At 45.1% G+C, this 22,984-nt stretch overlaps 1 protein-coding gene across 2 annotated transcripts in view; it reads left to right on the top strand.

Annotated features, from left to right (window-relative positions):
* Window positions 1–22,984, top strand: part of Polr1a (RNA polymerase I subunit A) — a 64,416-nt gene that overhangs the window by 7,233 nt on the left and 34,199 nt on the right. For both annotated transcript variants that reach the window (XM_036181500.1, XM_036181499.1), the window contains exons 5-13: window positions 2,162–2,247; window positions 2,368–2,471; window positions 5,126–5,233; window positions 6,784–6,889; window positions 7,147–7,309; window positions 10,143–10,313; window positions 10,502–10,624; window positions 12,537–12,767; window positions 16,902–17,156. In XM_036181500.1, the coding sequence (XP_036037393.1) occupies window positions 2,162–2,247; window positions 2,368–2,471; window positions 5,126–5,233; window positions 6,784–6,889; window positions 7,147–7,309; window positions 10,143–10,313; window positions 10,502–10,624; window positions 12,537–12,767; window positions 16,902–17,156 (1,347 nt within the window). The remainder of the gene's footprint in view (window positions 1–2,161; window positions 2,248–2,367; window positions 2,472–5,125; window positions 5,234–6,783; window positions 6,890–7,146; window positions 7,310–10,142; window positions 10,314–10,501; window positions 10,625–12,536; window positions 12,768–16,901; window positions 17,157–22,984) is intronic.

Below are 22,984 nucleotides of genomic sequence, written 5' to 3'. Positions count from 1 at the left end.
TGTAGCACCCGACTTTCAGCCTGTGACCACAGTTCCTCTGCCTTCATCTGCATACTCTCTAGACTTAGGGCTCATCCCAGCTCTGCCCCTTGTGAGCCCTGTGGCCGCCAGCAGGGCTGCTAAGAGGATGGGATGGCACTAGGTTAAGTAGAGCCTCTGGCGAGCAGTCTGCTGAGAATGCCGCCATCTGTCCGTGCTCCACACCCCCCACCACCCATACCGCCTCTCAACCTGCTGCCTCATCTCTCCCTTAGCGACATCTGTGCAGGAATTTATCTGCTCAGTGACCTTCTGAATTCACTTTATGACCAGGTATAATACCATTTAATAGCACAGGGACCCATGGAGGTTCCAGAAGCCCTTCGGTGGGACCTGGTAGCGGCCAAGAGAAGCACCACTGTGGAAACTCTGAGAGCCATCTGGGGAAATGGCAGGGAGGGGGCCCAGCTCCACACAGAAATTTGTCTTAAAAACTAAATGGACCTGTACTTTTTCCAAGCCCCCTAATGGATTCATGGTCTCTCAGTCACAGCTTTCTGGAGAAGTTGATGTTCCTAGTCTGAAACTCTGAATGAGAGTCATTCTAAACAGTCAGGACTTGTCTGGAAAGATGACATTATAGCTAAAGGCAGCAGTGACATTAAAGAAACCACCTCTGCTTTTCTACATGGAAACACGTTTCCTCCAAGAGTTGGCTGGTAGAACTGGAGAGATGGTTCAGCAGTTAAGACCCGAGTCTGATTCCCCAGCACCATGTTGGATGGCTCATAACCCCCTACTTCAGTGAGATCTGATGCCTCTGGCCTCCATGGTCACCTGCTCTCACCTGCACATATCTATCTAGACACAGACAAACATATTCCCATCATTTTAAAACAAAAATTTGAAAAATAAAAGAGACTATACATTAACTCCCTTTCTAGAAACTTCTTTTTTCTTAGTTATGTTCTTGGAAAGCATAATCGTGGCAAGTTTGCTTAGGTTTGGGACAGTGAACGCCTTGATGTTCTGGCAGGGAGTGCTCTCTGGCCTGCAGTGAACAGGGACTGCATCCTGCCAGAGGCTTTGGGGAGCTTGAAGCGCTTTGCTAGGTCCTCTGGGAGTGGGAGGGTTCTCAGTCCAGCTGTGCATGGCCTCCTGCTGCCTGCGTCGCTGATACTCACACTTCTGTTGCTATTGACTGGTGAATGTCTGTGTCTTGGCTCATTTCAGTGTTTCAGCTGCTAGTTCCATCATCAACTATAGATTCTTGCTCAAATTATTACCGATGGCAAGACTGAACAATTTGTGTTCATCTGATGTAGCTGACTCTTCAAGTGCTGATATTAGAATATTGAGCAGGTGCGAATCTTTAATTGCAGTCAGCACATCTTCAAAAATAATCTCAGAAGGTTGTAGTGTGTCAGCGCCAAAGTCCTTTTCTACAACGCTCCATCAGTTTAGGAGTCATTCGGTGTGCCTTTCACAAGAGAGACCTGTGAGCGGTGTTTGTGGTACTGGACACAGATTCTTCTGGACATTTTAGAAAATAATCAGAATGCAGAAGTTGCCTGTGGGACAAATAAACCATAGTACAAGAACTGGTACTGACCCACATGGAGATCGTAGTGTTTGCATGGCAAAGGCACTGCATCACTTCCATCTGATACTGGGCTTCATCACAGTGAGCGCCATCTGTGTGCTCGGGGGTAGAAAGCAGGTGGCAATTTCAAGAAGATCTGCTACAGCCAGACCAAAAAGCCTTGTCCTTGATGGTATCTGGTTACCTTTAATGTGACCACTGAGGTAGCTATATCAGACTGTTTTGTGGGACATTTTTGTTTAAGTAAGGGTGTGTTTTAGTGACTTTGTGTTGCTGTGATAGAGCATCATGACCAAGGGCAGCTTAAGGACTGAAGAAGAGTTTACAGGTTCCAGAAGTGGAGTTGTGAGGGCAGGAGCCCCAACTGAGACAGCCAGCAACAAACGGGAGGCAGAGAGCAAACTGGACGGGGCACGTCTCTGAACTCTTAACGCCTGTGCCCACTGGTCTGCTTCCTCTAGCCAGGCCAAAGCCCCAAAGGTTTCATAAAGCAAGAAGATGACAAATTTGAGGCTAACCTGGCTGCAAAGTGAGACCCTACCTGAAAATAAGCCACTGTAATATTCTGACTTTGAACAGGTGAAAAATGTCTGTGAAAGCAGGAGCAAACTCATTTCTTACTTCTGGAAGACGCATATGGCTGCTAAGCGATGTCCCCACTGCAAGTGAGTATTGTCCATGAGCCTTTCCCATTCCCTGGGTGAGCAGCTTTGGCCAGTCACTCAGCGCCATTATTAGATGTCTCATTGGGGTTTGTTTCTCTCCGCACGTGTTCCCGAGTGTAGGACCGGACGGTCCGTGGTTCGGAAGGAGCACAACAGTAAGCTGACAGTCACATATCCAGCCATGGTGCACAAGAAATCTGGCCAGAAGGATGCAGAGCCCCCAGGTAAGCAGGCTGGGTCTCTAAGGAGCGCTAGCCATGTTTCTCATATGTAGCCTCAAGTGAGTCAGTCCTGGCTTCTTAGGTCTGGAGGATGAATGTTCTATCGTTTACCTTGAGTCTCTGGCAAGGGTTGGTGTAAATAACAAATCTGTGCTCTATTTTGTTTTCGTTTCTATTTTCTTGGTTTTTTTGTTTGTTTTGTTTTTGTTCTTTTGAGACATTTTTTTTCTCTGTGTAGCTCTGGAACTTGCTCTGTAGCCCAGGCTAGCCTTGAACTGAGAGATCCACCTGCCTCTGCCTCCAAGTGCTGAGATGAATGGTGTGCACCACTGTGCCTGGCTCTTGTGTACTGGTTTTTAATAAACCTTTTATCGTGGAGCAAATTTAAACTCGTACAGGGTAGCAAGCATAGTGCGTTCCATAAATTCTTTATTCAGTTTACCCAGTAAACATTTTAGATTTCCCTAAGCATTCATCAGGACTCACATGGTTGGGCACTGCTAACTAACCTACAAACTTCATTTGAAGCTTGCCAGTTTTTCTGGTCATGGCCTTTCTGTTTCCTAGGACCCTGTTTAGAAAGACTGCTAATGTTGTTTGATAGAAGACAGTTAATAGCACAGGAGTGGGTTTTCCTTCTTCCTGCAGGTGGCCGTGGCAGCATTGTCCCCGACTGCCACTTGACAGCTGCTACTGACCCCTAGGCTGGCCTAGAAAGTGCTAAGACACTGACAACAGATGTTCAGAATTTCAGACAGTAACTACAGTGAGGTGTCCAGTGACAAAGGAGCCCTTGAGTTCCTTTGCCAAGCCCATTCATTTGAGGTAATCTTTTGTTACAACTCCAAGAATAAGTACAAGAAGAAGTCTAGGCATTAGAAACCTGTAGAAAACAGTCTTTGTTTTAGCCTTAGGATTGATTTTTTTGTTTGTTCGCTTGTTTGTTTATTTTTGCTTTTTATTTAATAACTCTTTTTGGTTGGGAGGAGTTTGAGACAGGATCTCTCTGCATGATTCTGACTGACCTGGAACTCACTATGTAGACCAGGCTGGCCTTGAACTTATAGATCCTCCTGCCTCTGTCTCCCAAGTGCTGGCTTAAAGGTGTGCACCATCACATCCAGCATAAATAACACTGAAATATTATTTACCCACACTGGGCTGGCAAGATGGTTCAGCAGCTAAGCCGGACAACCTAAGTTCAGTCTCTAGGACCCACATGGTGGGAAGCCAGAACCGACTCCTGAAAGTTGTTCTCTGACCTTTGCCGTGCCATGCACTGTTCCATACATATCCACTCCACAATAGAGAAAGAATTTCCATATTTTATTAGTTCGGGGAAAGATTGACTAATTTATGGTAGTTTAGAATATGTGGGATGTGCCCAGCTGGCAGCTGGCATCGGTGTGGTAGGCACTCTCTGGTGCTGGAAGACAGACAGAGCATGGTTCCTGCCCTGATAAGTCCAGAAAAGAGATTTCAGTTAAGGCATCCCAGGAAATGCTGACAGTTTTGCGCTCTAATTATCCTGTAGAGGATACTGAAATTACCTTTGTTCTTCATCTGGGTGTTAGAAGTTGGCCTCTTGAACAGCAACCCTAAATACAATTTTCTACTTAATCTGTGCATAGCTAATAATCAGCTTCTCAGAGAATCTTACCTAGTCTGAGAAGCCAACTTCACCCGCTAATGTGATATTTCTAAAGTCAGTATATTTGAATCTGTAGAAATCTTCACATAGGGACTAGCAAGAACACTCAGTGGATGAAAGTACTTAGGGTCCAAACCTATGTTCTGTCCCAGAGCCCATACTGGAAGGAAGTTGTCAGAAGAGGGCTTCCATGTGTGTGACTTGTGTGTGTGCGGGTGGTACTTGTGCTCTCACGTTAACTCCGTAAAGAAAGATCTTCAGCTGTATTACTTCTGCTTCCATGACTCCTCCTGGTGAAGAACATGTGCATAAGATGATGGTACTTGTTTTCATGCAGTACTTCGAGGTACATTCTACTAGTAATTAGTATCCCAGCCTAATAATGTTTACTCAGAAAAACAAAATGCTGGAATCGAGCTGAATGTCCAAATAAAGGAGTATGCTTAAATAGGAAACTTCCTCAGTAGAGTATCATACAGCCAAAAATATGATTGGAGCCAGGCATGGTGGCGCACGCCTTTAATTCCAGCACTTGGGAGGCAGAAGCAGGCAGATCTCTGTGAGTTCAAGGCCAGCCTGGTCTATACAGAGAGTTCCAGGACAGCCAAGACTGTTACACAGAGAAACCCTGGCTCCAAAAACAAAAAGAAAGAAAGAAAAGAAATGCATGCAAGATTTTGTAGTCTTGAGGTAATATTTCATTGTGTAGCCCACACTGTCCTAAAACTCATGATCTTTCTACGTCATCCTCCTGAATACTGAGGTGGTAGGCCTACAGCACTGTGCCTGGCAAAATTTCCATGTCATGTAAGGTACTTACATGAACCAAAGTACTGGAAAAGAATATTTACAAGTGAGACTAGCTATGTCAACACTACGAGCTAGTGCGGATGGTCCCTGCCTCTCTGGTTTTATGTGGTCGCGTGTTATTTCTTTACTCTGGAGATAGAGTACAGGTGGAAATCTGGGCTGAGAAGTTTAATGTTTGGGGTCTGTCTCGTTACAGGAGGAGGGCCAGCAGCTCCAGGAATTGAAGAATCCCTGATGGGGAAGCGAGGGTACCTGACACCCAGCAGCGCCCAAGAGCATCTTTTCGCCATTTGGAGGAATGAAGGTGCTAGAGAGACAGCCTCCGCCTGAGGACTTTGACGTCCTGGTTCATCTCACTAGCCCACGTTCTAGTTGACGTAGCTTTCCCCTGAAGCCCATCCACAGGCCTGGGGCAGGCTGCAGGACACACTGACTTAGAGCCGTAAGGAGCAGGGGAGGCCACCCCAGCAGCAGGAACTTAATGTACTTGAGTTCAGTCACTCCTACAGTGATGCCTTTCTGGACATTTCATTGTCACTCACCTGTTTTAAATACCCATTGAAAACAAGATGTTTTTACCAGGCATGGTGATGCAGGCCTTTAGTCTTAGCACTCGGGAGGCAGAGGCAGGCAGATCTCTATGAGTTCCAGGCCAGCCTGGTCTATATAGTGAGTTCCAAGACAGCTGGGGCTATGTACTGAGACCCTGTCTTAAACCCCATGCCAGCCTCCAGAAAAAAAAAAAAAAAAGGTCTTCTAAATGTTCTATGGGAATTCCTTTTGTGAATCAAAGAATTTTGTACATTTCTGTTCCCCATAGAAAGGGAAATCTCTGTTCTTTTGAATACATAACAATGTATGCAAGCTACTCAGTCCTCACATCCATCTTCTAAGAGGGTATCCTAGGACATTGACTCTGCTCTCCTGTGTTAGTGCTCACAGATAAGCATGGTGTTAACAGGTTATCAGGAATGAAAGAATAAGCAAGTTCGTGAGATGCTCTCTCTGGCAGGTTTTTACTTGTTTCTCCAAGCTGTCCTCAGTCACCTGAAACTTAAAACTGTTCAATCCAGTTTGCAGAAGAGCCTTCTGGCCATACCCAGGGAGAGAGTGTTAACTTGTTTATTTTTTTTTTCCCCTGAGATTTTGAGACAGGGTTTCTCCTCTACCTTGGCTGTCCTGGAACTCACTCTACACTAGGCTGGCCTCAGAGATCCACCTGCCTGTGTTTCCCAAGTGCTGGGATTAAAGGCCACACTGCCCAGATTATCTTTTGTTTTTAAAAGGCTAAACTTTATTTTGACTTAGTTTTGTTTTTGTTTTTCTTTCTTTTCTTCTTTTTTTTTTAAATATGCATTGGTGTTTTACCTGCATGAGGGTGTTGGGCATCTTGGAACTGGAATTAGACAGCTATGAGCCGCCATGTGGGTGCAAAGAATTGAACCTGGGTCCTCTGAAAGAACAGCTAGTGATTTTAACCACTGAGCCATCTCTCCAGCCCTGGTTTTGTTTTGTTTGTTTTGTTTTGTTTTTAATTTCGATTAGTTTTGTCTAGAGTCCAAAGTAGCAAATATTTAACTATGTGTGTAAGATTACAAGTCTAAGAGGGTGATTAAAATGTCCTGTTCCTGCATGGCTCATTTCCTTACTCCGATACTATTTTCCCTGAGTATCTTTATGCTATCTTACTTCTATACAAGCTGTCATATAACCAGGCTGGTTTGGGTTTATTTTTATGAAAAACTGTTTTCTAACTACATATGGTCCCATACCCTGTGTTTTTTCTCAGTAATATTTTTATGTTCTTAAACATAGGCTTAAATGGTCTTGTTGGTTACTTTATTTCAAACACAGGGTTCTTCCTGAATTACCTTTTTTCGGGATTGGATGATATTGGCATGGAGTCCAGTTTCAACCCCAGCATGTTCTTTCTAGATTTCATAGTGGTGCCGCCCTCCAGGTAATGCCTTTTAACTTACTTTGCATGAAAACGGTGGACTGAGGAATTGAGCAAAGACTTATAGGAGGGCCTGGAAGGGTTGGGGCACTGAGAAACCAAGAAACTGTCAACCTAAGGCTGCAGGTAGTGGCCTGATCATTCTCTGTTATTTGGTTGTCCTAATATTGGATGGTAGTTTGAGTAGGTTGCATTGTGTTAATTCAGTAAATAGGTTCAGAGGCTGAAGAACATTCATGGAATCTTCTATCACGCTGTAGGTATCGTCCTGTCAATCGCCTTGGGGACCAGATGTTTACTAATGGCCAGACGGTGAACTTGCAAGCTGTCATGAAGGATGCAGTTTTGATCCGGAAACTTCTGGCGTTGATGGCCCAAGAACAGAAGCTGCCCTGTGAGATGACAGAACTCACCCCAGACAAGGTCAGGGCTGCCTCAGTGCTGATATAGTAGGCTTGGTTAATGACTGGTGTGATCAGAACTACACACTTGGTTCTAACCCTTTGTGGACACAGATGCTATGGCTGCTGCAAGATGGCACCTTCAGTGTGCAACAGTCCTGGAGCAGTGTGAATTGTTGGAACAAGCACAGGCCTGATTATAGATGAATCTAGGTGTAGTTTAGGTTCTGTGTGCAGTGACCATGCCAGTGGTTTTAGTCAAGTGACTTTGATTTCTTGGACTCATCTCCACTATAAAGTGTATGAGGTTTCACACCTAGGCTGTTCTGCACCACTAGTTGCCAGTAAGGCAAGTAGTCACCCTCCCTCAGGCTCTAAGAATGTGTGTGTTAGGCTCATTAAGGTCTTTAGCAATGCAACCAGGACAATGTAGAAGGGGATTTTCTAGAATAGGGCTGTCTCCAGTGACTTTCCTTAGCCCTTTCACTATTCTGGGTCTTATACCAACTCTAGTGAACATAAAGCTGAACTTAGAACACTTGCCAAGGTCACTCCCATCCCCGAAATGTGGTTGGGATGCAAATAGAAATGGCCTTCTCCAGCCTTGGAGAGACAGGCCTCTCAGATTCCCTGCCAGCTGCTCAGACAGCCCTGCTGTTAGCCAGGGATTTCACAGGGTAGCACCACTGTCCCCTGGGCACTTAGCTTTGGGTGGCTCTTTGAAACTTTCTCTGGTTCTGCTGAAGTTTACTGGTGGGTCTTTTTTTTTTTTTCCTCCAAGACAGGGTTTCTCTGTGTAGCTTTGCGCCTTTCCTGGAACTCACTCTGTAGCCCAGGCTGGCCTCGACCTCACAGAGATCCACCTGGCTCTGCCTCCCAAGTGCTGGGATTAAAGGTGTGCACCAACACCGCCCGGCTCATAGATGTGCTTTTAATAGATTCTCAGTGTAAGAGAAGTTGCCATCTGCAGGCCCTGGAGACAAAAGATCATAGGATAACCAAATCCAATGACTAGGACTTAAGAATTTGATTTTCCTGTCCCTTGAGAATAAAGACCAACCTTTGTCAGTAATAGCAGGGCTTGGTCTCTGTAGAACACCAGTGCCATCTTGATCCCTTTGATTCATCAGCCATATTCTTGTCTTTTCCCTGTTTGTGTTCATCATTGTGTCCCATAGCAGTGCTCTCCCAGGAGCTGTTCTAGGGACTGGGGTTATCAGTGGACAAGGCCTTTTCATTTCAACAGTGGTCATGGAGCTCTGAACCAGCAAATGCTGTAAAGCCATGGGTTCAACTCTGAAGGCCTCTGCCATCATGCACATGGTGTTGCCTGCAGAACTACACAGACCCTCCTAGATGATTCCTTTATTCCTTGGTTGTGGGGACAAACCCAAATTATTATCATGACATTGTCATCTACTGGATCATCTCCTGCCTTCAGCCTTGACACACTGATAGTTTTTCTCTCATTTGTACTGCAGTGGAGGACGAGTGAAAATCAAATCTCCTAGGCCGTTGGCAGCCAAATGGGGCCAGCAGGTAGTGCTTGGCCAGTAGGTGGTGCTCTAAGTCACCCTAGGACCTCTGTCCATCTCTTCCCTGGGCAGAGAACAGGAGATGTGGAAGAGACAAGACTAGGGATAGAAATACTTTTAAATGATTAGATGAATGTGTACGATTGAAGACCATCCTGTACTTAATCTAACCCACTTTGGGACTTATAGACATACAGTATTATATGGCCAACCCTTTTCTTTTTAAGAAATTATTCGACCTACATGAAAGTAATAGTAATGCTATTATTGTTATTATTTATTGTTTATCATTATTTGGAGACGGGGTCTCATGTAGCCCATGCTGGCCTTTAGGTCACTATGTAGCCAAGGCTGACCTTAATAACGTTCCTGCTGCCACTTCCAAGTGCTAGAACTACAAGAGTGTATCATACCACAGTTTATGTGGTGCTGGGGGAGGAGCTCAGGGCTTCCTGCATGTGGGCAAGCACTCCAGCAGCATTTCTATGAATTACTGATTCTTGTTTTCCAAACCTTTAACTGAAGAGGCAGTTCCACATGAAACTCAACTTGCCTGGTGGAAGCCTCAGAAGTAGAGTGCCCACAGGGAGAGCTGCTAAGGCTCTCTTAATTTTGGTGACAAGTCATTAGGAAACTTATATATATATATATATATATTTATATTTATATTTATATTTATATTTATATTTATATTTATATATATATATATATTTTTTTAATCTTAGTTTAGTTTTGATTTTTGAGATAGGATTTTGCTGTGTAGTCCAGAAGGGTCTCAAGACTCTCCTGCCTCAACTTCTCAAGAGGCTGATGATTACAGATGTGTACTGTAGTGCTGCTGTGCTTATGAATTCTGAGTTCATTTTACTACCAGAAGAGACAAGCTGATACATACTGACTAGTTTAGTTCCTTATCTGTCAGCTTCAAAGGCTAACTCCAATTCTGTCATCTCAAAGGCTGACTCCAGTTTTACATCTCAAAGGCTGACTCCAATTCTGTCATCTCAAAGGCTGACTCCAATTCTGTCATCTCAAAGGCTGACTCCAATTCTGTCATCTCAAAGGCTGACTCCAATTCTGTCATCTCAAAGGCTGACTCCAATTCTGTCATCTCAAAGACTAACTCCAATTCTGTCATCTCAAAGGCTGACTCCAATTCTATCATCTCAATGGCTAACTCCAATTCTATTATCTCAAAGGCTGACAACAGTTTTACATTCCAGAGGCTAAGCTGAGGGGTAGGGGGTTTATCAGAGCTAGGTTGAGTAAAAAACAAGTGTTTCTCCACTCATTCCTATTTCCTTGGATTTGTCTTCCCAGGAAGATGACTCTTCAGTTGCTATCGACCGATCCTTTTTAAGTATGCTTCCAGGCCAGTCTCTCACAGATAAACTTTACAACATTTGGATTCGCCTTCAGAGTCACGTCAATATTGTATTTGACAGTGAGATGGACAAATTAATGTTGGAGAAGTACCCTGGCATAAGACAGGTGAGCAGTGAGTGGGATTCCCATCACAGTCGGTGAGGGTCAGTAATAAATAGCTAACAGCTGGTCCACATCCCCAGCTCACATCTGCACGTTTATAAATGCACACTATACACATTGGCATAGAAGCCAGAAAATAGTAAACATAATGGAGTTATTTAATAGTCTGTCACTGTTCTTTCTCTTTACAGATCCTAGAGAAGAAGGAAGGCCTGTTCCGGAAGCACATGATGGGAAAGCGAGTCGACTATGCAGCCCGCTCAGTCATCTGCCCAGACATGTATATCAACACCAATGAAATCGGAATTCCCATGGTGTGTTTTTGGGGAGAGGCAGCTGGGAGATGGGTGTGCTGTACAGGTCTGGGGACAGAGTTTGGTGGTAGATCAGCGTGGCTCCAGTGGGGATAACCTCTAGTGCTTTATATGTGGGGGAAGAGCCTGTAGGGAAGGAGCTTGAGGTGCATAATGGGGCTGCCATCCTATTAGGAGACTTTTGCTCTGAAGCTCTAGGGAATTCCCAGCAGGTCGTTCTATATCCTGAATCTGTATCTTATTCTTGCCAGTCTTAGCCTAGTTTTTAAGCCTACCATGTCCAACTGAGTCCATGAGGGGAGAAGAAAAGGGCAAGGGGATTTCAGTCCACTTGGGTAGCTGGCAGCGGAAAGTGGGAGAGCCCTCAGAAAGGCAGTGTGTGTGTCATCTGTCCCTCCCGGTGCCGGGGGTGAATGACTCACCTGTTCACCCATTAACGTTCCCTTGGTGAGCCAGCTTCCTTTTCTCACTGCCTCACCAGTTAAATTAAAGCCTTGGTGCTCATTAGCAGCAGCTCTCCGACCTACTTCCTCCTTAATGGGCCTTGAGGTCAATAATTCGAAGATGGTTTAATTCCCTCTGTGCAGAGTTTCATTTCCTTACATGCCACCCTGCCTCTCTTGGGGAAGCTGGTAATGTGCAGAGCTAAAGTGTTCTGATTCTTCAGCACACTTTGGCTTCCTGGGCAAGAGCCTGATGTGTCAAGAACAGGCAGAGAAGGCTCTACCCTGGGTTTATTGCCTCCTTGGAACCACAGGTCCTTCCATGCAGAAGCTGGACTGTATACCACCGAAAAGCATTCTGAAAGCCAGCTGTAATAGTCTCAAGTTTGAAACCCTGGAAGGAAAGGCTCAGGTCATGTTCATTTTCTTCTCTAGACAGAAGGTAGAAGCCACCCTGGCTTTGACCGTCATGTCTAGAGTGTCCTTTAGTGAGGCCTTGCCTTCTGCCGTCACAGAATCCTGACCTCTTTTTCTGGGTCTGGGTTTATTTACTAATGGCTTGTATCCTGAGGAGAGACTCTAATGCTGCCCCCCCTACCCCAGAGTCGTGTGGGCCTGGGGTTATCACAGGGTAACTAGGAAGAACATGGTGAGTAAACTGCCGCTCTCCTCTCCTGCCCTCCCCCACAGTGCACCAGAGGCATTGTGGGCACGAGGAGGTGAGATGAAATGAGAATGAGCTAAACCCTGGCAGGGAGCCACACACCAGCACAGTGTCTCCTAAAGCTGTGGGCCAAGTGGTACCCAAAGAGTAAATAACACCATTAGCACAAAGTAAAAGGTGAGATCATGGCAGAGCTTATACACTGCTCCTACACAAAGACCTGGGGCGTTAACTTCCTGAGCTCTGTAGTCTTGGTGCACTTGTGTGTTGAAGTAGCAAATAAAAAATCGGTGATTCAGAAACTCACTTATTTTAGAGCAGGTTTCAGGTCTAGTGTTGACAAAAGAATACTTAATGTTCTAGGTCTCAGAATTGAGACCATTTCCACTTAATGTTCTAGGTCTCAGAATTGAGACCATTTCCTCTCAAATGCCACTGACTGGTGCTATGCTCAGCCAACATACACTGATCAGTTAGTGATACCTGTCAAGATGTGGAGGGGTGCAGTGGCTCTCAAGCAAGTGCCCCATACCACTCCTTTGGCGAAAGGGGGAAGGGGTGAAGTTTCAGTGTGCATTTAAGAAAACTAACGCATAAATTGCCCAGTCTGTTCCCTTAAGGGAGCAAGCGAAGCGAAATGGCGTCACAAAGGAGATAGATGTTGTTCTACCTACAGAAAGGCCTTGGCTGAGCAGACAGCTCCCCACAGTTTGGGAGGAAATCAGACACTCATTTTGTTAGCTTCTGTATCCCTGGAACCTTTGTCTGCCCATCCTGAATTTGGACATGCAATGCTTGTTTCTAGGTATTTGCCACAAAACTGACCTATCCTCAGCCAGTTACCCCCTGGAATGTGCAGGAACTGAGACAGGCAGTCATCAATGGACCCAACGTGCACCCAGGAGCCTCCATGGTCATCAATGAGGATGGCAGTCGTACAGCCCTGAGCGCAGTGGATGCTACACAGCGGGAAGCTGTGGCCAAACAGCTCCTGACACCAGCCACGGGGGCTCCGAAGCCCCAGGGGACAAAAATTGTGAGTAAATGAGTTTTGGTCAGGACTGTAGTTCCTGTCTGGTTCCTGCGTGCTGCCTTTGAAAAGGGCTACTCAAAGGTGGTACTTGGATCAGTAACAGCTTCGCTGGAGCTAGGGAGAGAGAGAGAATTTGACCTCACCCCTCATTCTGAATTAGCATCTCTGGGATTGGCTATCTGCAATAATGGATGCAAGCCCAACGGAGTTTCCCCCTGCCTACAAGGAACTTTGGAGGAACAGAGACACACTCTAGGCTTGGCATGGTGGCCATTGGTCCCCATTGATGTTTGGGGCCAGTTCTCTGGCTTTCCTTATTTTCATACTGCCCTCCGTGAGAACAGCAGTACTACTTGAGCTCAATTCTGCTCTATGCCATTTTGCTTTGGTGACAGAGACACCATTCAGACCTAGGTCAAGGTACCAATTTTGATCTTTATCGGGTTAGTACATTGTCAGGTTTTTTGCTAGGAGCTGTGTGAGGGAGTCAAAAGCAGCAATGTTGGTTTCCCTTTGATGAATCCAGGCAGATATCCAGTGATCTTCTGTTCACTTAAACAGCTGCAGTGAGGAGAAAGATTCCAAGAGGAGTATGCAGTGAGGGCTCATTAGTGCTGAGGTCCCACTCTGTGCTCAGGCTTTGCAAGGTCATGACCCTGACAGGGATTGCTATTGAATATGTGCTGTAAGCCAGAAGTGAACAGTGAGGGAGACAGAATTGCGAGCCCTCATGCTGAGGAAGTAAGTAGCCAGGGACATCTGAAGAGTAAGTCAGAAGTGGTCTGACATCGTTGGGGTGTAAGGATAAGGAGAGGCACTGGAGTGCTTTCTTCAGGTGGCCCGGGTACATCTGTGGGCTCAGGTGGGGATAGGTAAAGTGGGGGACAGGAGTTCCACTGAGGGAGGCTGCCAGCTACGGTGTGTAGGCACTTCTCGTGAAGCCGGAGAGATTCCGGAGTAGCAGTGAGGGTGAATGGGACTGGCTTGGGTGATGTCTCCAGCCTGGGCTCCAGTCCTTACCAAGCCCATAAGGCTGCCTTTGAAAGCATGGGCTGTCTTTGCGTTTTCCGCTGCTCCACCTTTCAGTCCAAACTGTCTCAAGCTCTCGACAGCCAGCTCCATCTCCTTTCAGGCTTTGCATATGCTTGGAACTCTTTGCCCTCCTTATGCCTCCATGGCTGATTCCTGCTGTTCCTTCAAGTCTCAGCCCAGCCTTCTCTTCCCTAGGATCACAGTAAATATCTCAAACTTAATCGGTTTTGCAGGCTCTTATGACTACTCAGCTCTTACTATATAGTGTAAAAGCAAGTATAGACAAATAATATGTGTCCAAAAATATTTATTTACAAAACCGGGAAAAGCCGGGCTGCAGACAGTATTTACCACTCCTGAAAACCATGTTAGGTACCTGCTGTGTTCCCCAGCACATAGTGTGCACCCTCACCCCTCTCTCTACTTCTTGCTCTGGCCACATTGTCCACCCATCTGTCTGTGTTTGAGTTCTCCATTCCTGTGCAAAGACAGGAAAAGACTTTGAAAGAAAAATGGTCCTTCCATCAGGTCCTGGGATTCGGGATGGCAAGTTTCACATCAGAATGTCAGTAATGTTAGGTAAATATAGGAGACTCTGACGACTTGCGTGTTCATGCACTTCTAGTTTGTCATTTTGAAGGACTTGGGCATTCATTACACAGAGCTCAGGACAGAACAGAAGGCCTGGGAGAGGTGACACAGAAGGAGGCTGAAGATTAAGTTTCAGGTTAAGTGGGGGAAGGGTTTCAGAAAGGTCATTTTCGCTGTGACGAAGGTGACCCCTGTCCTTTCCCCTAGGCCTCGTCAAGAAGGAAGTGGCCAGGGTAGCATAGGTTTGTTTCTCTGCCTGGCAGCCACCCTAAACAGCCTCTGGCCCCATGCCTGCCTCTGCAAACTCTGACCCGGGCACTGGGGCACACTAATTTTCACCACAGTATTTATTTAGTGACAAGAGAAAGGAAAGGCCTTGGTTTGGGTTGGCAAGGGGAATCCCCTGTGGTCCAGGTTTCTGTTTGCCTTGGCCAGTGTCTGGCAGACTGGCCTACATCTATCCCTTCTCAGCTGCAGTGAATTTGCTTATGTTGGGTTCACTAGACTCAGATCTTAGGCACAGCCTGCTTTTTGGGCCTGGACCACAGATCTGGCCAACTTTTCCCTGGAGATGTTAAGGAAAGAAAGCCTCAGGCTGTGTGACGCACTGAGCTGGCCAGTGCCTTGAGACGCTCATGGTAATCCTCAGAGTTAGGTCTCCTTGGAAACACAGGGAGGACTCGGGTGTGGGCATAGGAAGGTTGGAATTCCTCGGGAAGTGAAAACACAGACCATGTGCTCTTAGGACTGTTCCTCTGGGGGAACTTGAGCAGAACCAACAAGGACTATGGGAAGGAGGGGGGACTAAACCTCTTCACAGCCTGAAGCCCAGCTTTAGCCAGCTTCCCAGTGTGCCCTCAGACATATGGGCAACAGAAGGCTACTAGACCTGTTTCCTCCTGCCTCTTAACTGGTGTGACCCAGAGGGGACCTGAGGAGGAGACATGATTACCGAGGGTCCCTGTCCTCTGGGGCACCTTATCTTTATGCAGTTGTTTTTAAAAGCGTCCTTTGCATTTGTAAAGTCGGCTGTCAAAGGAGCATGACAGAGTGGCTTTGAAAGGGGAAAGTATGATCGGTGTGTGTGTGTCTTGAAGGTTAAAGTTACTTGTGCTTTTTATTCTTTAGAGTTTGTATATTCTGGTTTTCTCCTATCATTCGTTTGCTTTTGTCTGCTTTCTTATTACATGTATTCATTGGGGAGGAAATAAGGGGATGCACATGCCATGGCATGTATGTGGAATCAAGACAACTTGCAGGAGCTGGTTCTCTCTTTCTACCATGTTGGTCCTGGGGGTCAAAGTCAGGCTGTCAGGCTGGGTGGAAAGTGCTTTTATGCAGAGTCATCTCTGGTAGGCAGAGCAGGAGGACCATAAGTTTGAGGTCAACTTTGACAACGTAAGACCCTGTTTACAAAAAACTACATTTGCAGAAGTAATATGTTATTCTAATATGAGCAATACCAAGATCTGTGGTGGTGAAGATATTACTGTGTGCCTTACCACCCTTCCTTTTGAGTCCATGCCCAAGGCCTGGCCTTGAGGACCTGCACACCTTTTCCCACGTGCACCTGCCCTAGGCGCAGTTGGCTTGATTTTCAGACATTGCATCCTGTCTCCTTATATGCTGCTGGGGTCTTATTTTTTTTTGTTTTCTTTGTGTTAATACTTTCACCATCACCCTTAGACTAGTATGCATTAAATTTAGTGTCTGTTACCACTGCGTAGCATTCTATAATATGCATACACTATTCTATTATATATATTCTATAATGTGTATTCACTGCCGCTTCTGTGGGGCAATTGGGGTATTTCTACTTTTTTCCTACTAAAAACAGGGCTGCATAAACATACATTCTTTTTGCTTACCTTGAAGCTTTTTCCCTCCTGAAAGGCTGAAAACATTTTGAATGTTTTAAGGGGTATTTTCAGAACATTTTCCCCAAAGATTATGACAGTTTTTAGTTTTTACACTTGTTTTGAATATTTGAAGTACAGAATGTTTTCAGGGGTCACAAGCCTTGTCTTCCAGTCCTGGATGTTCTGTGAGAAGTTTAGCTAATTCCTGCCAAACTGTGTGATTCATGTGTGACCTTGGGGGGACTTGAGAAGCCTGCCAAGTTCTTTGAAATTCATGGAAGCATGCTGTCTTGAGGAATTTTATCTGTTTCTCTGTTACCTCTCAAAGAAGAGCCTAGGGCTCTGCATGGCTGTGCATTCTGGAGAAGGTGATGTTTGCTGCGCAGACGTGTGGCCGGCCATGCATTCTCCTTACACCTCTGAGCCTAGAAGTGGGATCTGAGCTATGAAAGACCAAGAGCAGAGGAGCCTGGCGAGAATTTCTCAGAGTTTCTAGAGCTTTTCTCTAGATCAAAAACTCCCCTTTCATTTAGTTGACTAGAACACGGGGCATATAGAGCTCACCCAAGCTAACTGTGGTAGGCCATCGAGGGATTGCTGATACTGTCGAAGTACCTACTGCACTCATCTGCTCTTCTTCCTTCTGTGCCCTCAGGTGTGCCGGCACGTGAGGAATGGGGACATTCTCCTCCTGAACCGACAGCCTACCCTACACAGACCCTCCATCCAGGCCCACCGGGCCCACATTCTGCCTGAAGAAAAAGTCCTACGCCTTCACTATGCCAACTGCAAAGCCTACAATGCTGACTTTGATGGAGATGAGATGAACGCCCACTTCCCCCAGAGTGAGTTGGGCCGAGCTGAAGCCTATGTACTGGCCTGCACTGACCAGCAGTATCTTGTTCCCAAGGTAAGTCTGATCTTGAGATCATGCCATGGTCATCACCAGTATGACTTGGTGTGCTAAGAGGGACTTGGCTGGTGGGCAGCTCCAGGACAGGAGTGTGTGGAGCAGGAGGTTCTAGGTTCTTCACAGTGTGTTTTTCGGCTCTTAGTGCTTAAAATTAAGGAGACATTTTGTCTTCTGGTAGCTTGAAATGTTAGGAGAAAACCTGGGGCAGCCATCCTAGTGTGTGTATAAAAAATGCATAAATATAAAACTGTATGTAAAATGACATGAACTGAACAGGTTATATTTACTATGATTTTAGGGTGTACCACTTAGTATTGGATAACCACGTAAGGGGGCTTATTCCTGGGGTAAACTATTTGTCTTAGCATTTTTTAGTTCGCTGTCTTTGTCTAGGGTTGGGGCCCTCTGAGATTTTCCCCTTTCATGTTAGCATGTGTATTGGTGTTGTTATTGTTCGGGTCTTGTTTAGGCAACCATATTGTTGAGATATGGTTAAAGCCTGTCATTTCTAGGAGGCACATTTCACAGCAGACTTCTGGTCCTCTGGCTCTCACTTTCCGTCCTCTCTTCTGTCATGTTCCCTGTGCCTAGGTGCAGTAATTGTGTTATAGACTGTACACATACACACGCATACCCACAACACACACATGTGTAGTTATAGATATATCAGTTGGGGCTAGCTACTAGGTTAACTGTTCTCTTCATTTTGACCAGTGGTAGTTTCCTTTGATGAGGGGTGAGAGGGTATATAGATAAGTATCTAGAATACAGTTAGGAATCAGCTAATTTAGTAAGGTGTCAGTAGTAGTTGTTCCTATAACCTCACTAGCCCCAGGTAGTTGGCTGAGTTCTTAGTACCAGGCATAACTTCCTTCCTCTTGAGCGGGCTGTAAGTCCAGTGGGACAGCTGTGAGTGACTGCTGGGACATGAGTGCTGCTATTGCACCCTCACAGATTCCTTGCTGTGCTGGCCATTATTGTGATTCACAGGAGGCATCGGAGCTGGGCAGGGCTGTTGGTTGCTTCCCTCCCTTGGCAGCTTGCATAGCACCTTCTGTGAAAACTAGTAGTCAGGAAGGAAGCTTCCGGGTCAGATCTAGCTTAGTTCCTCTAAGCCCTGTGGCTGAAGTGCATAATGTCTCAGCAATAGGGACTCGACTTCAACCTCTGGGAGGCAGTCAGGGACAGCAGCAGGAGCTTATATTTGAGGGGGCGTCTCTTGGACTCCCCTGACCAGCAACTCAAGGGAGTTTTTCATGCCTGGTTTTTGCTAAATAGTCTATGGCTCATGGGGGAGCATTGTTAGCCCAAGTAGGATAACTTCATTGAAGTTATAAAGTGTATATGCATACACATACACTCAAATGTATCATATGTAGCTTTAGATGAACAGAAAGTAGTGTGATTCCTGATGGGGTTTTCATATCTCCTTAGTGTTCTCTTTCCTCCTTCTTCCCTCTTTCCCACTGTATGGACTTCACTTCCCCATCTATGAGCCTGTTTTAAGAGGCAGCTTAATCCTAGGGGTCCAGATGAAACTCATGAAGGCATCTCTTTGAATTCCTTCTGTTTCTCTCCAAGGTTATTCCTCATGGGCAACCTCATGTGGTCAGAGCTGTCCAAATGGACATACAAGAAGGACATAATGTTCTCCTGTTGTCCCTGGCTAGCTGATATGTTCACTCTTGTATCAGGGGTCTCGAGTTAGTGAGTGCTTATGGGAAGAACAGAGCAAAGGAAGCCAGACTGAGGAGAAAGGGCTGAGTATATTCCAGGCTCCACTTCATCCTTTCTACCTGCTCAAAGTACTGAGGCCTTTTCAGAGTGTACAGAGTTTCTTGGCAATGATACATAGCATTCGTTTGGAATGTGGTGGAATCCGAAGAGACTAGAAATAGCGATGGAAACCACAGGTGCCATTTACCAAGTGTGTATTCCGTGCCAGACACTCACTGTGGAGGCTTCTTACTTCCCACTGCTCCCAATCCTCAGAGGGAAGTACTGCAAATGTCTACACTTTACACTCGAGGAATGGCCCTTGCCTAAGGCCACTGAAGTCAGAGAGGACCAGGAGCTCCCAGGAACTGTGGTGTTGGCTCTGCTACAGAGAGGGAAAGCACGGACTCAGAATGTTAGAAGCTGCCCAGCACTGTCTGCCCCTTAGGTCTTCTTCCCCATCAGCAGTTTGTCACCCTAATGTATCACTGTGGCTTACCTGTGCCAGTTTGTGCATAACTTGGCTTTTCCCGCCCACATTAGTAGGCTGTTGGTTAGCAGAAAGTCTAAATATAGGAAGAAATTCTGAGCCCACTAGACCACTTGGAAATTAGAAAAGATAACTCACTAATGTGAAAATTGGCTCTTTATCTTTTCATGTAATAACGGTAGTGAACATAGTAATATTAACAGCAGTAGTAGCTGTTGGAGTGGTACTGATACGAAGCCAACCAGGCCCTAGGCCTCAAGCACACTGTCAGCGGTTTGCAAACATTTTTGTATGTAGTCTTCACAAGTGGCCTTAGAAATAGCTGCCATTTTCAGGTGAAGAAACTGAGTTGCCAGCCAGTGATGATGCTAAGACTCAAACCTCTGAGTCCTTAGCTTCACTTGATGGCTAGGGCTGGCTTGGGCCTAGGTGGGGACTTAGAGCAGAACATGATACCAGGGACTGTTTGAGCCCCATTTCATCAAAGGGGACACTACTAAGAAGCACAAGTGAGTTGGTGGCAGTGACCTATGGTCATTGTGTACATGGGGTGTTGGGCGCCCTGAAGTCTTCAGACTAACAAACCTGCATGTGCTAGTCCGCATGCAAGTCCAGCTGGGGGCTTCATTTTTATGATGTGCCCTGAAAAGAACTGGCTTATTTGAGGTATACCCCCCGTCCGTTGAGTTTTAGGTTAGGCTTATGCTTAAGGGAGATAAGCAAAACCCAAATAATTATTTTTTTAAATTGTTTTTAATACCAGGAAGCAAACCTAGGACCCTGCTCGTGCTACTCAAGTGTTCTGCCCCTGAGCTATGTCCCCAGCCCCCCTGAGCTGTGTCCCTAGCTGTGTCTTTGTCCTAATGGCTCCCTTGGGTGAGGGGTGAAAAGGCACAGTGTCAACAACACAGACACCGACACTGGGAGTCAGGTGAAAGGCAAACAGCAGACTCCTTTATTCAGCAATGGGGAGAGCCTTACGTACCCTCTTCCCAGCACCCAAGCTTCATCCCAATCCAGTGACATTGTGTGGTTGCCCCTCATTGGCTAGGCACAATCACAACCTCTGACAGCACCTGATCAGTTGACTTTATTTACGTGGTAGCCTCTCATTGATTGGGCACAATTGGAACCTCTGACAGTGCCTGTTGCTAGGTCCCTAGGCAGACTCCAGGTTGGCTCATAAGGAAGTACATTATGTGCATGCCTTAGCAACTAGTTTGAGCCTTATCTTCCTGCACCTAGCCCTTGAATTAAAGAAACCTTGGAGATGGTCTCCAAGTTCACTTCACCATCAATCAGTTTGTTTTGTCAAAAGTTAAGATTTTGTTAATTTTACTTAGTCTTTAGTATAAATACCAAGAGAGAAATTCTCATTTTATTTATGGTTGTAAAAATATGGCATTTTTGCTTGCAGAGTAATAATAGTCAAGGTTGCGTTAGCTACAAGAAAAGCCATCACTTTAGGACTGTTTTCTTTTATTTTCTCTCTTTTGGTCATTTTTCTTCCTTGGGCCCAGGCCTTCATAGACCAGGTGTTTGGTCATTTTTCCTTCTTTATGTTACGTTTCTCTCTGTTTGTTGCTTCCTCTCTTCTGTCTCTTCTTCTCTGCCTGACTGTAGTGCTAAGTTAAAGACCCTTCACTATTGGCTGTACTGTGTACTGAGTAGAGTTTGTGTTGTCTTCTTAATTACAAGCTGAGATGAATAGAACTTTTAACTTTTTAAAAAAGAAAACAACTGAATTTTTTGTTTATCTGTTTGAACAATATTCTACTTCTGTTTCCTGTGTTCACTAAGGGCCAAAGCTTTGTGGAAATTTCTGGACAAAACTAAAGATGTAGTGTCCTGACTTCTCCTTAACTAGAAGATTCAAGATGTAAAACACTATTCTCTTAGCATACTGACCAAAGATAGTAATTTTTGTTTTGTTTTGTTTTGTTTTTAGCTGAGGTCCGAACCCAGGGCCTTGCACTTGCTAGGCAAGCGCTCTACCACTGAGCTAAATCCCCAACCCAAAAGATAATAATTTTAATGTCATCTTGCCAGGATGTTAAACAGTAGCAGAACTGACATTTTCTGGGATTTTAATTCAGAATTGTTCTTTCCAACCCTAAAAAGTTTTTTTAGGAAATTCAAAATTATAAGTCGGCCCTTAATAATCAAATTAGTCAGCATTTTCCCCTAGAATCCATGATTAATACATTGAAAGCAAGTTAGCTCATTTTCTAGTCCTGGAAAAATCTGGGTAGAGAAAAGAGATAAGGCACCAGGTATGTCTTATAACTTGTTATTGCATTCTCCAAGCATGCAAATTCTATAGTATCTGCCCCCAGAGACTGGCATAGAGCTGTGCATTGTCCTGGCTTGGATTTCTCTCCAAGAAAAACAAGATCATTTTTGGATTAAGATATGGATTAAGAAGATTTTTTTTTTATTTATCTTTTTATTTAAATTTTTTTCATACTATGTTTTTTCATCATGTTCTTTAAAAACCAGCAACAAGGGTGGTGGTGGTACACACCTTTAATCCCAGCACTCAGGAAGCAGAGCCAGGAGAATGAATCTCTGTGAGTTCGAGGCCAGCCTGGTCTACAAAGCGAGTTCCAGGAAAGCTGCAAAGATACACAGAGACACCCTGTCTCAGGAAACAAACAAACAAACAAACAAACAAGCAAAACCAGCAACAAAAATTAAAACTAAAAAAAAAAAATCAATAATACAAAATCTAACAAAACAAAAGCACACACACAAAAGTACATGGAGTTGTATTGGCCAGCTACTCCTGGGCATGGGTCCTACCCTGGAGTGTGGTTGATTTACTCACTGTCACTAGGGAAGAAAACTTTTTTATTTATGTTAGTAACTCAAAGCCTTCATAAAAATGGCTGCACACTCCATCTGCTCCTGCCTGCCTTACATGTATGGCACCTTTTGTGCCCATCTCTAATAAATAACTCTTACGTAAGTTTTCATAGCCCTATCATCACAGTGTTTAGACCATTTGACAAGAACCCTCTTAGTCTCTGAATTAGTACATGTGCTCACATCCAGCTCTTCCAGCAGCTATATTGGGAGGTCCCAAGCCCTTGGTTATCAAAATGTAATATGACAGTCAGATGATAATGATCTTTGAGCTCTAGTACCAATTTTTTCTCAGATTACTGTATACATTGAAAAGTTTTCAGAAACTACTTACAGAACGTCAATGAGTGTAACTATTTTTACTTCCATTTGGCTGTGTTGCCATGAATACAGACCTGACAGAAAAGGTCCAGGAGACTGGGGATTATAAAGACAGGGAAAATGTAAAATGAAATTAGTGTGCCCACTGGACCTGGGGTTTTAATAAAATCCCATGTTTTGGCCTTAGGTAGGTAATACCTTCATGAGAACTTACCCTGAACCACATGCTATATTCTGAAGACACATTAATAAACGATATGCTTCCTCAATATAGTCAAACACATCAAGACCCTCAGGAACCCTGAGTCCAGGGCGGTGGTGGTACACACCTTAAGTCACAGCATTCAGGGAGGCAGAAGCAGGCAGATCTCTGAATTCAAGGCCAGCCTGGTCTATGTAATAAGTTCTAGAACAGCCAGTAGTACATAGGAAG

This window comes from Onychomys torridus, chromosome 3, assembly GCF_903995425.1.
Source record: "Onychomys torridus chromosome 3, mOncTor1.1, whole genome shotgun sequence".
Taxonomy (NCBI): Eukaryota; Metazoa; Chordata; class Mammalia; order Rodentia; family Cricetidae; genus Onychomys; species Onychomys torridus.
The sequence above is the reverse complement of the archived record's forward strand: the minus strand, read 5'-3'. Positions and strand labels throughout refer to the sequence as shown.